General features: G+C 35.5%; 1 protein-coding gene across 10 annotated transcripts in view; it reads right to left on the bottom strand.

The window, feature by feature from the left end:
* LOC123746033 (protein abrupt) overlaps positions 1-13788 on the bottom strand; it is a 73885-nt gene that overhangs the window by 22069 nt on the left and 38028 nt on the right. For 4 of the 10 annotated variants that reach the window (XM_045727192.2, XM_045727193.2, XM_069314155.1 and 1 more), the window contains one exon: positions 10607-13382. The exons of 4 other annotated variants lie outside the window; for them this stretch is intronic. In XM_045727192.2, the coding sequence (XP_045583148.1) occupies positions 12798-13382 (585 nt within the window). In that variant the 3' untranslated portion in view covers positions 10607-12797. Of the gene's footprint in view, positions 1-407; positions 1328-4586; positions 8669-10606; positions 13383-13788 lie in introns of those variants that run through there. 2 more of the 10 variants (XM_069314161.1, XM_069314156.1) reach the window with 2 other exon arrangements.

Genomic DNA, 13788 nt, shown 5'->3' with positions numbered 1-13788 from the left:
GCCTGGACCTAACAAACTTAATAATTAATTCATTCTTAATATTTAATTAATATTAATGTACTTTCTGTTGTAAGAATGAATGAAACATAGTATCCATATTTAGAGATCTTACCCATCAAAACTACTATGTATCAAATTAAATTGTTGATAGTTTTTCTATATCTTCACCCCCCCCACCCCACCCAAAAAAAAGTTATCAGTCATGCCAGTATTAGCTGGCCTAAGTCGGAACAATTTTCCACCCATGAGAAATTTTAATCATTTGGAATATGGTGTGGAAAAACTCACAATTTTGTAGATGTCTCAACAAAACTGTCAGAAAAATTATTCTCTATAACATCACAGTTTAAAGGAAATTGTGATTGCATATGACCTTTGACAAATGGTGGATAATAACACATTTCCAATAGTGTAATTATTGCTTTATTACCTAGTAAAAGGTACATAAATCAATGTATTGATAATTAAATACTCAACAAAGTGCAAAAAGTTACCATACAATTCTTGTTTTTATGCATCCGTGTTATAGTTGTGTTAGTCTAGTATCACGGTTAACCATACCCTTTCACTGTGCAACTTCAAGTTATTGACCATTTGGCTAAAACTACTCATGTCTGGTCTATGTATTGTGAACCTCATTGTGGGAGAGTTAAGGTGCTCATTTTAGTCATCCCTTCGAGGTGATCTATCCTGTGAATCCTTTCCTTGGCCTGTCATAAGTATACTATTTTTAAGTAAAGAATAAATTTAATACTTTAACTTAGTACATTATTTTCCTCAACATTCATACATGCCACTTTATAGCAATGCCTTCCTGGAAGGTTGTTATATTACTGCATGATACAGTTCACATAGGACATAATATAATGGATGCCTTGACTGAAGCCTGAAGGAAATTGCAAATGTACATAAATGCTTAGTTGGAACAGTGTTAATCATATACTATGATATATATATATATATATATCTCAACAAAACAGATTCACTATACCTGAATGATCTATTTGTTATGCCTATACAAATGTCTTTTCATATTACTTTTATAAGAAGTAGTATAGTCACATTGTGAACAAGCATATGGCCTCTCTCCAGTATGCATACGAAGATGAATAGTAAGATTTCCTTTTAAAGTGGCACGATAAGGACAGTGTGGACAAGCATGTGGCTTCTCTTTGTGAATATACATATGTTTCAAAATAACATCATCAATGGGGCTGGTGAAAGGACAAAAAGTACAATGGTGTAGTGTGCCGATAGTTTCAAAGTTGGTGCCCACACCAGATGCTCCTCTCTTGTCACTCGCATAACCATCATTATTCACACGCACCTGTAAGGGATGCTCATCTTACTAAAAATGAATACAGTATACAGTATTACAATTATAGAGCACAGTGTGCACAGCAATGATTGAAATATCAGTAAAGTTGCTCTTAAATGATGGCAATATTTTTCCACTCTTTATCACTAATTTTACAATTACTGTAACAGAGGGAAACTGAAATGAAATTTTTTTTATCCAGAGACTAGTACACAAACAAGAATTTGATTTACATTACAGTGCGTGCAATAATACCACAAATTACAAATTATGTTAGAACCTTGTCAATTGTTCTGTATAAAGTAATGACACAAATCTTTGAAGTGACTTAATAAAGTATAGTACCGTACATATTAAATAATCCTTGTTTTTGCTAGTACCTTTTATCTGCAGCAAATGTAAATAAATACTGTACTGTAATCCACTTAAAAAATATAATTTCTAGAGAAGTGCATCCTTTACTTCCTAAACATGTAATACAGTACAGTATTCTCCTCTGATCAAAGGTACCCTGGTTGTGCACAAAAAGAGAAAAAAACTTTTCTTATGAAGAGATCAATGTGCATGCAAAATGTAAGGAATATTTGCTGACAAACCAAGTCATGGATCAAGCTGTGATAAACGATTTAGTGTATATGTATTTTTGCTGTTTCACTTTAGTTTACACAATGTGTAAAATAATTTATGTATACATAGTTGATGAAAAACTATTGAAGACTGCATATAGACATTCATTGTAATACTGTATGTACAGTACACCTATATTATATATAAATATGTTTTGGCACAGTTCAAAGTGTAGACTGGTGAGAAATGCCATATTGTGATTTGATGATAATTACCTTCCTGGTGATGCAAGATAACCTCATCTATAGTAAGTGATTAATAATTATAATCTAGGCCCATGAAAAAAATTCTGCTCATTACATTTATATTAATCTATTATAACTATATTTTCATCATTTGTATAAAAACTGGGTGATAACTAAAATTAACATATGGTAACTGGAAACAAGCTCCAATTGAGTTTCAATGCATTGGTTAACAATTCTAGTGACGGAACTGAACCCGAAGAGTCTGAATTGGTAAATAGCAAATCAAAATCCTCCATAAGCCTCAAGGAGGCCACATCTGTTGCAATGAAGTGCCAACCTGCACAGGTGGTGGTAAACGTCCATCAGCCAAATCTGGCCCAATGGAAAGACTATGCAGGCAAAATTCAGGCAACAAAGGTGTTCAGTGTCTCAACAGGAATGGCATAGGCCTTGTAATACTAGGCAATGGTAGTCCTGTAAACTCATAGGAAGAAGTTGATTGCCAATTGACACAATCGAAGAGTACTGTATGAACATCAGAAGTCTATGGCTATTCAGTACTCTCCCAGCAAGTATTAGAAATATTACTGGAACACAGATGAACTTCAAAAGGTAATTGGATAAGTTCCTGTAAGAAGTGCCAGACCAACCGAAATGTAGTGGATCACTCCACTCCACTGAAGTGGATATATAGTGGCCTGTGGGTCACTCCAAGCAACAGCTTGTTGGACTAAATTATCACAAGTTGAGCCTGACCTCAGGCTGGATATAGGAAGCAGAACTCCCAGAACCCTCTCCAGGTATGCTCCAAGTACCAACTGTGAAAGCACAAAATCCCTAATTAGCAGACAATTCTGACAACAGGGAGCACAAATGGGCCAGTCATTAAAGTATGACAAAATTTGGCCTCCAGGATCCTGGAGATAATAAAGCACCACTTGACTTGGGTCTGACAACACAGAAAAGCCAAAAGTGGTGGTAGATGTGGCCCACTTGAAACCCTAGCCAAGCCTTAAACTTCAAGTGTAGTGAAATACACAGTACCACTAAACATTCCATAGATCCAAGCAAACAAGCCAAAACTGACTCCAACCCAAAAGAAATCACAATGGCAACAATTTCATAGGACAGACACACTGTGTACTGTTGCATGACCACCTGGTCCTCACCCAGCTCCTAACCAAGTGGTTGTACACAAGGCCTTAAAGCTCCAAATATTAAGATAAGTGAAAATCTGCATACCACCTTATGCGAGTTATGCCACTGATCGTCTGGGAGAAGTGGAAATTTTAAACTCGTAACTTAATGTACAGGGTATTTTTATTTTGTCGGATCAAAAAAAAATATTTATGACAATACAAGTACAGTACTGTATATTATATTGAAGATAACTTTGTTCTGAGGGATACTGAAATACATCTTGTTTTGTAAATATGACATTTAAAATATCTTCATAATACAGGCAATGATACTGCTTTCGCCAATGTTTCATTCGTTTATCCCTTGTATTCGGGATATAGCTTGCCAAGACATTTATTCAGAAATGACGAATATGCCCACTTGATTGGCTGCTCAATTTTTGGCCGGGCAGACGCTGTAAGCCAGCAGTTGCTGGGTTGGTTGCTTTGAGACAAAACTGGAGAATACTGTATTATTCAATGTTGGTAACTTTTTAGTCATATTTGGGAAGGCAACAGGCTGGATGGTTTGGGATGAGCGGGTAGACTGGCAGGCTAGTGAACTGGATGGATGGAATGCTGATTGGCAGGGGGGGAATGAGGCAGACGAACTGACAGGCAGGCAGGGTGAGTGCCTCTTGAACACTCTCATCACTAAAGCGATGTACTAAATTGCCCAAACCTAACCTAGCTGAAGATTCACAAATAGAAAACAGGACATGTCAATTTTTGCAAGCTGTTATGATTTTTAGTACATCAGTTTTTGTCATTAGAGAACTTGCATGTCAAAATGCAATGTACTATTTAAGAGGAAGGGTTGAGATGGCTGGTAGGCAAGTGAGCTGGATGGATGGATTGCTGGTTGGTGGGGAGGCAGGAAGGTAGGTTCAGGAGGGCCAGACAGGAGGGCTAGGTGGGATGGTGAAAGGGCGGGCAGTCTAGATGGCCAAGAATCTGATTGGGCAGGTGGGTTGGGCTGGATGGATGGATTGCTGGACGAACAGGTTGAAAAGGGGAGGATGGCTGGTAAGTGGACAGGCGAGCTCGATGGATGGAATGATGGATTGGCCAGGCAGGGCGGGTAGGCGAGATGATTGGATGGGTTTCTAGAGGGCAGGTGGGGTGGGGTAGGCAGGCTAGAGGGCTTTCAAGCAGGTGAGCTGGATGAGCAAATATGGGTTGGTGGGCACGTAGGAAGATTTAGATAGGCTGATGGTCAGCCACTTGACTGCTAAACAATGAAATGACTTACAGAAACACCATTAAAACAATAGCTGAATCTACTCTTATCAGAGATGTATATATTTGAACCAACTTATTTATTACATTTCTATCTTGCATTATGTTTAATAAAATAAGTTTTCAGGCAAGAAATTAACTGAAATATGCCATATAGGGAAAGTAATTTTTTTTTCTGGTTAAAAACAGTGGTGGGAAACTCGGAAAAGTGAGTTATTCATAGCTCCTGGGCCCAACCCCCTCTTCAAACCATATATTTGCCTGTAATATTTAATATTCATATTTTATTTAGATTTCTGATTCTTTATTAATCATTTTCATGAGTGGTGAAAATATTTAGATAATGCCAGTAACCTACTGATGCAGTATGCAAGACTGCATAAAAAATAAAAAAGCATAGTGGCTTTGCAAGAAATACAAATGTTTTGTAATCTCACATACCCATTGTAGCTTCTTGTAAATAAATATTATTTATTATTATTATTATTATATAAAAATGTTTCCTCACACTTTAGCATTCTGACCCATTGGTACGTACACAACTAGAAATGTTCTGGACATTTCAAGTCCCACTTTGTAACCAACCCGTCCTCTCATATAGTAAGTACATCACATTTTGATGTATAAATACACTAAGGCCAAAAACTGATGTACTAAAAATCATAGTACAGTAGCTCCCAAACTTGATGTGATGTCCCATTTTCTATTCATGGGTTCTTGGTTAGATTTGGGCAATTTAGTACATCAGTTTAGTGACATTGTGAGCGTACATTGTGAGCGTTCAAGAGGACAGGCTGTGGTGACAACTAAAATGTTCTTCTCGGTTAATTTTGAGTTACAACTATAAATTTGGTGTCAAAATGTTTCTAAACGACTTTGCTAGACTACAGATTCAAAACAAAAAGTGTTTTAGTAATAGATTATGCATTATGGAGTTGAATAAATGATTATGAACATTTCAACATTCCTCTTATTTTTTCACCATAAATGGAAACAAAAAATATGGAAAAGTGAGTACATGATTGCTCTATATTGCTGAAAAAAGAAAACAAGCATAACTTTTAAACTTTTTTTGGTAGGTAACTTGCAAACCATTGTGAAAATATTCACAAGCACAGCAAGTATAATTTTCAGTGATAGGTAGTCCAAGGTTACCTCTTGATAGTTCCCCTGATACTTCTGTTGGTCCCTTCATAAGCTATACCCACACTGATCAAAAAAATAATCTGATTTTCAGGAATTTTGAGATGGATGATGTGTTTTAACATCATGGGAACTCTTTAAAGTGTAAAATTATAAAATCTATGCCCATCTCTGTTCAAGCACTTTCTATACAGTACTCTTTTCTGTATATGCAATAAAATAAATGCATTGAATACAGTCGTCTGTAAATGAAAAAGAGGAGCTGTCATGACTCTAAATATCATTCATTTCATTGAAACAAACATATAACTGGTAAATCAAAATACAGTACAGTACTGTATATAAAATAATAAAGCTACTCACAAATTCCCACAAAATTTGGAAAACAGACTTAAAACTGAGGATGCACAGCTAGCTCCATCAAAAATTTGAAATAATATAAATGTAAAAGGTTTGTGCAATAATAAAGGTATAACTCAATATTTCTTACTAAATGCAGATGTGTAAGATAACTCTTAGTAGTAAATGTGTCATTACAACAGAGTAAAACAAATGATTGTCCGTGAGAAGAGAAATCGGTGTGTTTAATACAGGAATACAATTACTTGTATTATTCATGTGTACTACTAAAAGTCTTCAGAACAGATATACAAGTATTAGTCATTATTATTTTAGAGGTACATATACAGTGGAACTTTGATACAGTATGTCAGACTAACTGGGACAGAACCTGCTCTGATTTATCAAGATTTAAGAACCAGCAAGATTTTTACTGTCTTTAGCTAAATTTGGAGTTTTCTTACTTAAAATAATTAGACCACATAATACAAAGTAATGTATTAAAAAAACAGCATTCAGTATTCCGACTTTAGTGAATAAATTGATATCATCCCCACTTCCACAGAGACAAAAATTTTATTCATCCAAATAGGAAAATTTTGTGTGTTACTTTAAGCCAACCACTATTATACTTTTAATAGTGCAAATGATAAAACAATTGTTGTGCACATTTTGATACCAAAATCACTTGGAAAAATATAAAACATGTTCAATGTTTCTTCAATTCATATTTCTTATTTCAAGCATTTGTCATCAAATTCCGCTCTATCATAAGCCTTCCAATTATTTTCAATTACATATGTCCGATTTATTGAGGTTACTGTGCTCAATTGAACCCCAAACCCTAAAACCATTACACAAATGAATTTTAGATTAAGTATAAATATTAGTAAAATACATAATTTAAAATTCATTTGGGTAATGGTTTTGGGGTTTATTTGAGCATAGTAACCTCAATAAATCGGACATATGGCGTAAAATTATTATTTTTTGATAGAAATCTACATAAAAATAAAAAGTTTGTATTATAGCATTATCAGCACTGAAATAAATAGTTGAATACATTTATAGAAATTTGACGACAAATATGTTACGTAGTTGCCACTTGACATCAGGAGGCACGCCACAATTGTGGCAAGAGAGAGGGAGGATGCTGGTGGATCTCTTCCCTCCCTTCTCTTTCACTAGTTTGGTGAGATAATTCAATATTTTGCTTGTTTACTTTCAATAATGATAAAATATACATAATTTGGATACCAAATTACTTCCCAATGATTGCTCTATCCTATACTAGACAAAATGAAAAATGTATAATGAATAAAGTTTTTGTAAATATTTATATCGAGACTGGTAGAGTTTCTTTGTGTAAATCCTGGTCATTATGTAATATTTGTAAAAATTCCATTTATTATCTGATTATTATGCGGTTTGTTTTAAAATGTGCACTAACGTCTTCCCATTCTCTGTGGCTATACATAATGCTCTTGTGTTATACAAGTACTACACAAGGGCCTCTCAAAAATGACATCATACTGATGAGGTGATGAGGATGACAGCAGTTGTACTAATGACAATGTTGCAACACCCGGACCATCAGGTGTGAGGCGGCCACTCTACTGTATGTACTTTATCTTACCAATACTTTTTGGTATTGGTAATGTTGTTGTTATATTTGTTCTTGTATGTAAATATTCCTTTACAGCATTCTATTGCAAACAATTTGATACCAAATTGAACGGCATAGCATGACAATTGAGGTAAAAAAGTTGAGAGTATAAACATCGCTCAGGATACCTTGGGGTATGCGGCGGCCAGCCTGCCGGGGACGCGAAAGGGTTAATATAGATGTGAAAAAGGATGTGTTATAATGAATTTGTACTTGCCTAAATGTGCTTCAGTGTTATTAATGAAGATAATTCACTACACTACTCTCATAGTAAGGTAAGTCACAAGCCTTCATATGAATTATAGTGAATGTAGGCCCATTGAATTTTGTTCCTGGGGTGGGGATGGGGGGTTACCTGGGGTCTGACAGGTCGAAGAAAATCCCGAATGAAACGAATCATCCTTGCCCATGTGGTTCGTTCAAGCAAGGACACACTGTCTCTATAAAGTGAGATACTAATGTAAACCACTTACTTACTATGAACACGGTTATGTCTCTTTAAACTACTCATCCGACTGAATCTAAGTGTGCAATGAAGACACTGGAAGGGCTTTTCTCCAGTATGAGTTGCAAGGTGGTATTTTAGGTGGGTCTTCTGTGCAAATCGTGATGGACAGTAAGAGCATGCATATGGCCTTTCACCAGTATGAGTTCGCATATGAACTCTCAAATTATATTCAAAGGTAGTTCTGAATGGACAGTACTTGCAAGGATATGACTTTTCTTCACTATGAGAACGAATGTGACTGGCAAAATTTATTTTCGAGGAAGAACGAAAAGGGCATTCTGTACATGAGTAGCATGTTTGTTCTTTCGTGTGTGTAATCAGATGTTGCAACATGGCATCATTATCAAAATTTAAATATGGACAGTAGGAACACTGGTTCAACTGAGCACCACTGATGAAAGAGTCTTCAGCCCCTGGCGATTCTTCTTGGTTAGTCTTGTCACTGTCACTCATCATGGTTACCTGTAAGGGACGCCCAGCTGTATCAATTATACAACATTGCGAGTTATAAATTCTTAATACTAAAGCAAATGGGCTCAAATATCATTACAGAATTCTGAAAATATATTTTGTATATCTTGTACAGTACTTAAATACAGTATTAAGTATGTTAAAGGCTGGTTATTCACACACTTAAGGTGCAAAGATGCCAATAAAAAAAATTGCATTTCTGAAACAACTTAGATGATATTGTCTCCCAGATTAGGAGTACATATCTAATGTCATCATTATTCTGTAATTGTTAAAAACAAAATTCAAGACTTGTTTCCGAGTACAGTATATTTCAGGTACTACAGCATAAATGTTACAATAAGTAACATCTGCCATGCCTTTAGAATTTGTTTGTTTATTTAATGTAACGAGCTAATGTCATATTATAATACTCGATCGTCTAGTGATAAGCTATGCCATGTCTTAAACAGTTGATCTATGCCATTTCTTCAACAGTTGATCTGTCAATCTTCAATAAGGCAAAAATTACAAATATTCTGTCATATGATATATACATATTGTGGAAACAATAAGGGTTGCAACAGCAAAATGTAATATCTGAACACATGCTTGATATTTTGTGAATTAGACTCTCAATGGGTATTATACAACAGTGGAACCTCGGTTTTCGAATGCCCCTCTTTTTTTTTTTAACTTTTCAGTTTTCGAGCTCAATTTCTTCTAAAAATTTGACTCGGTATTCGAGGTTTGCCTCACTTCTCATAGTTGGTTTACACACGTATGGGTCAGCTAAGCGCGTGGTTCTGATGGCACGGGCGAAGTGCCCCTCAGTTTACCCGTACTGTATGTCTTGCCTAGTGACGGCTGCACTTTAATTCTTTGTGATTTTTTTTTGTGATTTTTTTAGTTTCTGAACATAAAAGTAATTACAGTATTATATACTGTATCACTCCGTGGGTAATGGCCACACAACCAGGTCCTAGTGGCATTGCCAAATGTGAGAAAGAGTACCCCAGAAATGTCATCACTGCCTGATGTTATATTGAAAGGGGACTCCCCTTCCAAACACTAACACCTTTTCCCCAAACCTAATCACCATTTTCCATATGCCAACAAGAGTTCTCAGTGAAGGTAAGATATACTTGTACATACTGTACTATACAAAATATGAGTAGTACTATGTATAAAATGTATTAAGTTAATATTTTTGTGTGTGGAATGGATTAATTCAATTTACATTACAGCCTGTATTTCTTATGGGAAAATGTTTTGTTTTCTTAATTTTCAGTTGTTGAACCGTCTCCGGATTCCACAGAGACGGTTGATTAAATTAAAAAATGGAGGTAACACTATCAGAGATAGGGGCAATAATAGTCCCCATCTCTCTGTACCTCTGTGGGGGGAGCCAGGTTCTGGCTCTGATCTACAGTAAGCCTAAATGACTCCTGCAACTGATGTGACCCAGAAGTTGAAAGTCATCTCAGTAAGATAGCTTCCGGGAGACAACAAGGGTGGGCGGGCTCCTAGAAATATTGTAGTACTCATCTTATTCTGTAATGCCTGACGTCACAATCCTCTCCACATTTAACAGTAATTCCTAATTCCTGCCACTCCTTGTAGCCCAGTAGCCACTTGTTCATCAAATGTGCATACAGTATTAATTATACACACATTTACTTATTTAAGGCTTTACATTATTAAGTTTCAAGTGCTTCATTAAAGAATTTTTCAGTTTTGAATTAGAGTCAAGTTTAATAATTTGTTTCACTCAACAGCTCACTTGAAAACGGAATGGCACTTTACTTTTCCAAATTTGATACCATCAGCCATGATTCTTTGATAAATAACAATCATAAGTACAGTATGTACTACATATCCATGAGCAAAATACTGTACTTACAATCATAAAAGGTGCTTACCCAGGAAAGCAAAAATGAAAAAGCTAAATTCATTAATTTAAATTTATTTTTGTTTGTAAATTTCAGCTAAATATAGCAGTAGTATATCTTTGAATTCAAGACAGGCATACAATTATTAACTCTTAATTTTTTATGGCAGAATACACCAGTTCTGGAGATAAGCTTTAAAAGTAAAAACTATTAAAGAATATCACCAGAAGTGATACAATATACCTTAAACAACAATGCTGTAATATATATGTATAAAGGAAAGAAAAATCTCCAAATCCAAAATTAACCATTGTATATGTAAAGGTTTACCTTAAACTATCCCTGCCCATACTTGTCAGAAAACACTGCCAAACTATGCTGGATTAATCTACTATAATGCGAGTTTTTTTTATACTGAAATATTGGCCCCTTAATTAACAAAATACAATACTGTATACCTTTACCAACTCCAGTCACTGACCTGCAGTCTACCACTGCCTGTTTAAACCGAATAACTTTAATTTGCAACGACAAATTGCTATATTGTACTGAATGTTAAGATATCCTGGTTGGCTTAACCCCCATCCCCATCACTCTGATCTGTCACACCTTTAATTTGTGGCCTCTCCACACCTCCCTCCTTCGCTGTCATACTCTGTGCCACTGTTTTTATCAATCTCTGTCCGTCACTATCTACCTGTCTGTAGTAATACTGTATATTGTACCTGTATTTCAAATTATTGAACTGTAGTTACAGGAAAAAAGTATTCCTGTAAAATCTTAACCCATCTAATGGTGAAGGTACAGTATACACTATGTTCTCTTGTCAACTACTCTGTTGGCAAGAATATTTTTGTATTTCCTAACACGAAGGTAATATCCCTGTCACCTTTGTTACCCTTCAATCAGTTACCAGCTCAACCAGGGGTGTCAGACACGAGGCCCACCACCACACTATAAGCAGCCCACAATGTGCACACTGCTTCAAGCCTTTTGAGAAGCAACTCTTAAGACAGTAGTCTTTCGTACATTTTAACCTTGAAATTCCCACAGGACATACCTGAATTTTATGATATTTCCACTCGGAAAACTATTGAAGCATGATTTATAAATTTAAAAAAGAGCCTCAAATATTGTACCGACTTTAAATACTCAGATACTGTATATTTCTTAATTTTGTTATAACCTATTCTTTATTAGTTAAGTACTGTACCAGGACTTCTTTGGCTAGAAATAATTGTTACACTGCATTTGTGTTGTGGGGAAAAGTTTAAATGCAGCTGTTGGCACAGTTTGTGAGTCTCTAGGACCAAATTACAGTATCCTAAGATCAAAGTGTTTTGCTTCAAAGATTATGTCCATGTTTGGAAGAACATAATGAAATAAACAGTTGGTGCCTGTTCCTACATTAACAAATCTTGGCATTGTTTTCAATTTGCATATGCACACCTAAATTCAGTACTCAAGGTTGCTGTAGCTCAGTCATTTACTCCAAACTTTGATGCAATGTGATAAACCTAGAGATATCAAGTCTTAGGAAGTAGTAATGCCAAGCAATAAGGTAAAAATTGTCGTTTTCTTTCTGATACAACTGGTTCACTCGTGAAGGGGGAAGGTTTTCCTTGGCATGGCCCACATCATGTAGTATCACATGAAATCTGGGCCGTGACAGTAAATGAGTCTGACACCCGAGCTAGGCCAAATGATACTCTTCCTGCTGACTCAACATTCACAAGTGTCACAACTATTTCATGTTCAAATCAACCTTTTCAACACAAATTTAGTAAGATTACCAGCATAACTAACATCAATAACAAAAAGTTTTATGTTGTATTTTAGTATCAACACAGTTTGATATGCCACCCTTCACATTTTCACTCATTTTATGCGAGTCTTATGCTCATATAATTCTAATGAGACATTACAAATACAGTAGAGTACTGTATATTCTGATAACTCAAGAAAATGCTTAATGGAAGACCATTTTAATCCCTACAAACAATTGCCATCTTAACTTTTATTTAGAGTATGTAAACTTTACATACATTTATTGCTTTGGGGATTAAGTGCCTTTCTCATTCCCTTTTAATGGGAATGGTGTAAGACTAATAAATGTGTTTTGCTTATGCTGCTTTGATACATTATATTAGAATTAATTTTTCCTATTACTGCACACTTTTTCAAAATAAAGTAAATTTCTAAGATAAATCTGTATGAATCACATATATACTGTATAATCAAGAATATAATTATGACTTTGCATGTGTTAGTGTGTGCTGCTTTAGTTGACACAACCGAATAAAACATAACGAGCAAAACTCACATTTATATGGCCTTTCTCCAGTATGAGTTTTAATGTGTCTCCGAATACTACTATTATTAGCACAGCGAAATGGACAATGTGGACAAGTATATGGTTTTTCTCCGGTATGTATATGAAGATGATCCTTAAGATGAACGTTTTGGGTAAATTTAGATGGACAGTGAGGACATGCAAATGGTCTCTCGCCAGTGTGAGTTCGCATATGAACTTTCAGACCACATTTTTCCGAAGCAGTGAATGGGCAGATTGAACATGAATACTGTTTTCCCCTACTTGGTGCAGCAGCACAAGCAGCTCGATATCGGGTCTTGTCATCAATCAGCATCAACTGTGATAAAGAATATGCATTATCTAGACAATGCGTCTGAATATGTTTCTTTAACATTAAGCTCTTGGATGTGTTGTAAGGGCAGAAGGGACAGTGATGTAACTCGCTGACAGAAGTGAAGCCCTCCTCATCGCCTGTGGCTGCTGCTCCTTCAGCCGTTTGTTCTTCCCTGTTCAGTTGCATCTGTAAGGGATGCCCATCTTATTCAGTGATGCAACACTCATCACATTAACTATTAATATAGCTAATTAAAAAAAAAAAAAAACATTTTAAAATATATTTTTTCTGATTAATGTTATGTTTGTGGATTGTTGTGTGTGTACAGTACTGAAATAACTAATGAGTTCTTCCAGTAAAATCTAAAGTATGATTTTCTACAAACATTGTTACCCTTAAGAGAGTTTTTAATGTTAAATAATCAAAGGATTTGTTCACTATTAACAGACAGCAAATTGTCCAAAACAACAGTACCATTGAAGAATTTTCAGCAGTTGTATGAAATCTGACAACCGCTACAACTTTATACAAGCTGGACAACACTGTGGCAGTTCACGTAAAAACACTGAAATTTTGTACAGCGGAATGACTA

The sequence above is a fragment of the Procambarus clarkii genome, chromosome 78, assembly GCF_040958095.1.
Source record: "Procambarus clarkii isolate CNS0578487 chromosome 78, FALCON_Pclarkii_2.0, whole genome shotgun sequence".
In the NCBI taxonomy this organism is placed as follows: Eukaryota; Metazoa; Arthropoda; class Malacostraca; order Decapoda; family Cambaridae; genus Procambarus; species Procambarus clarkii.
The sequence above is the reverse complement of the archived record's forward strand: the minus strand, read 5'-3'. Positions and strand labels throughout refer to the sequence as shown.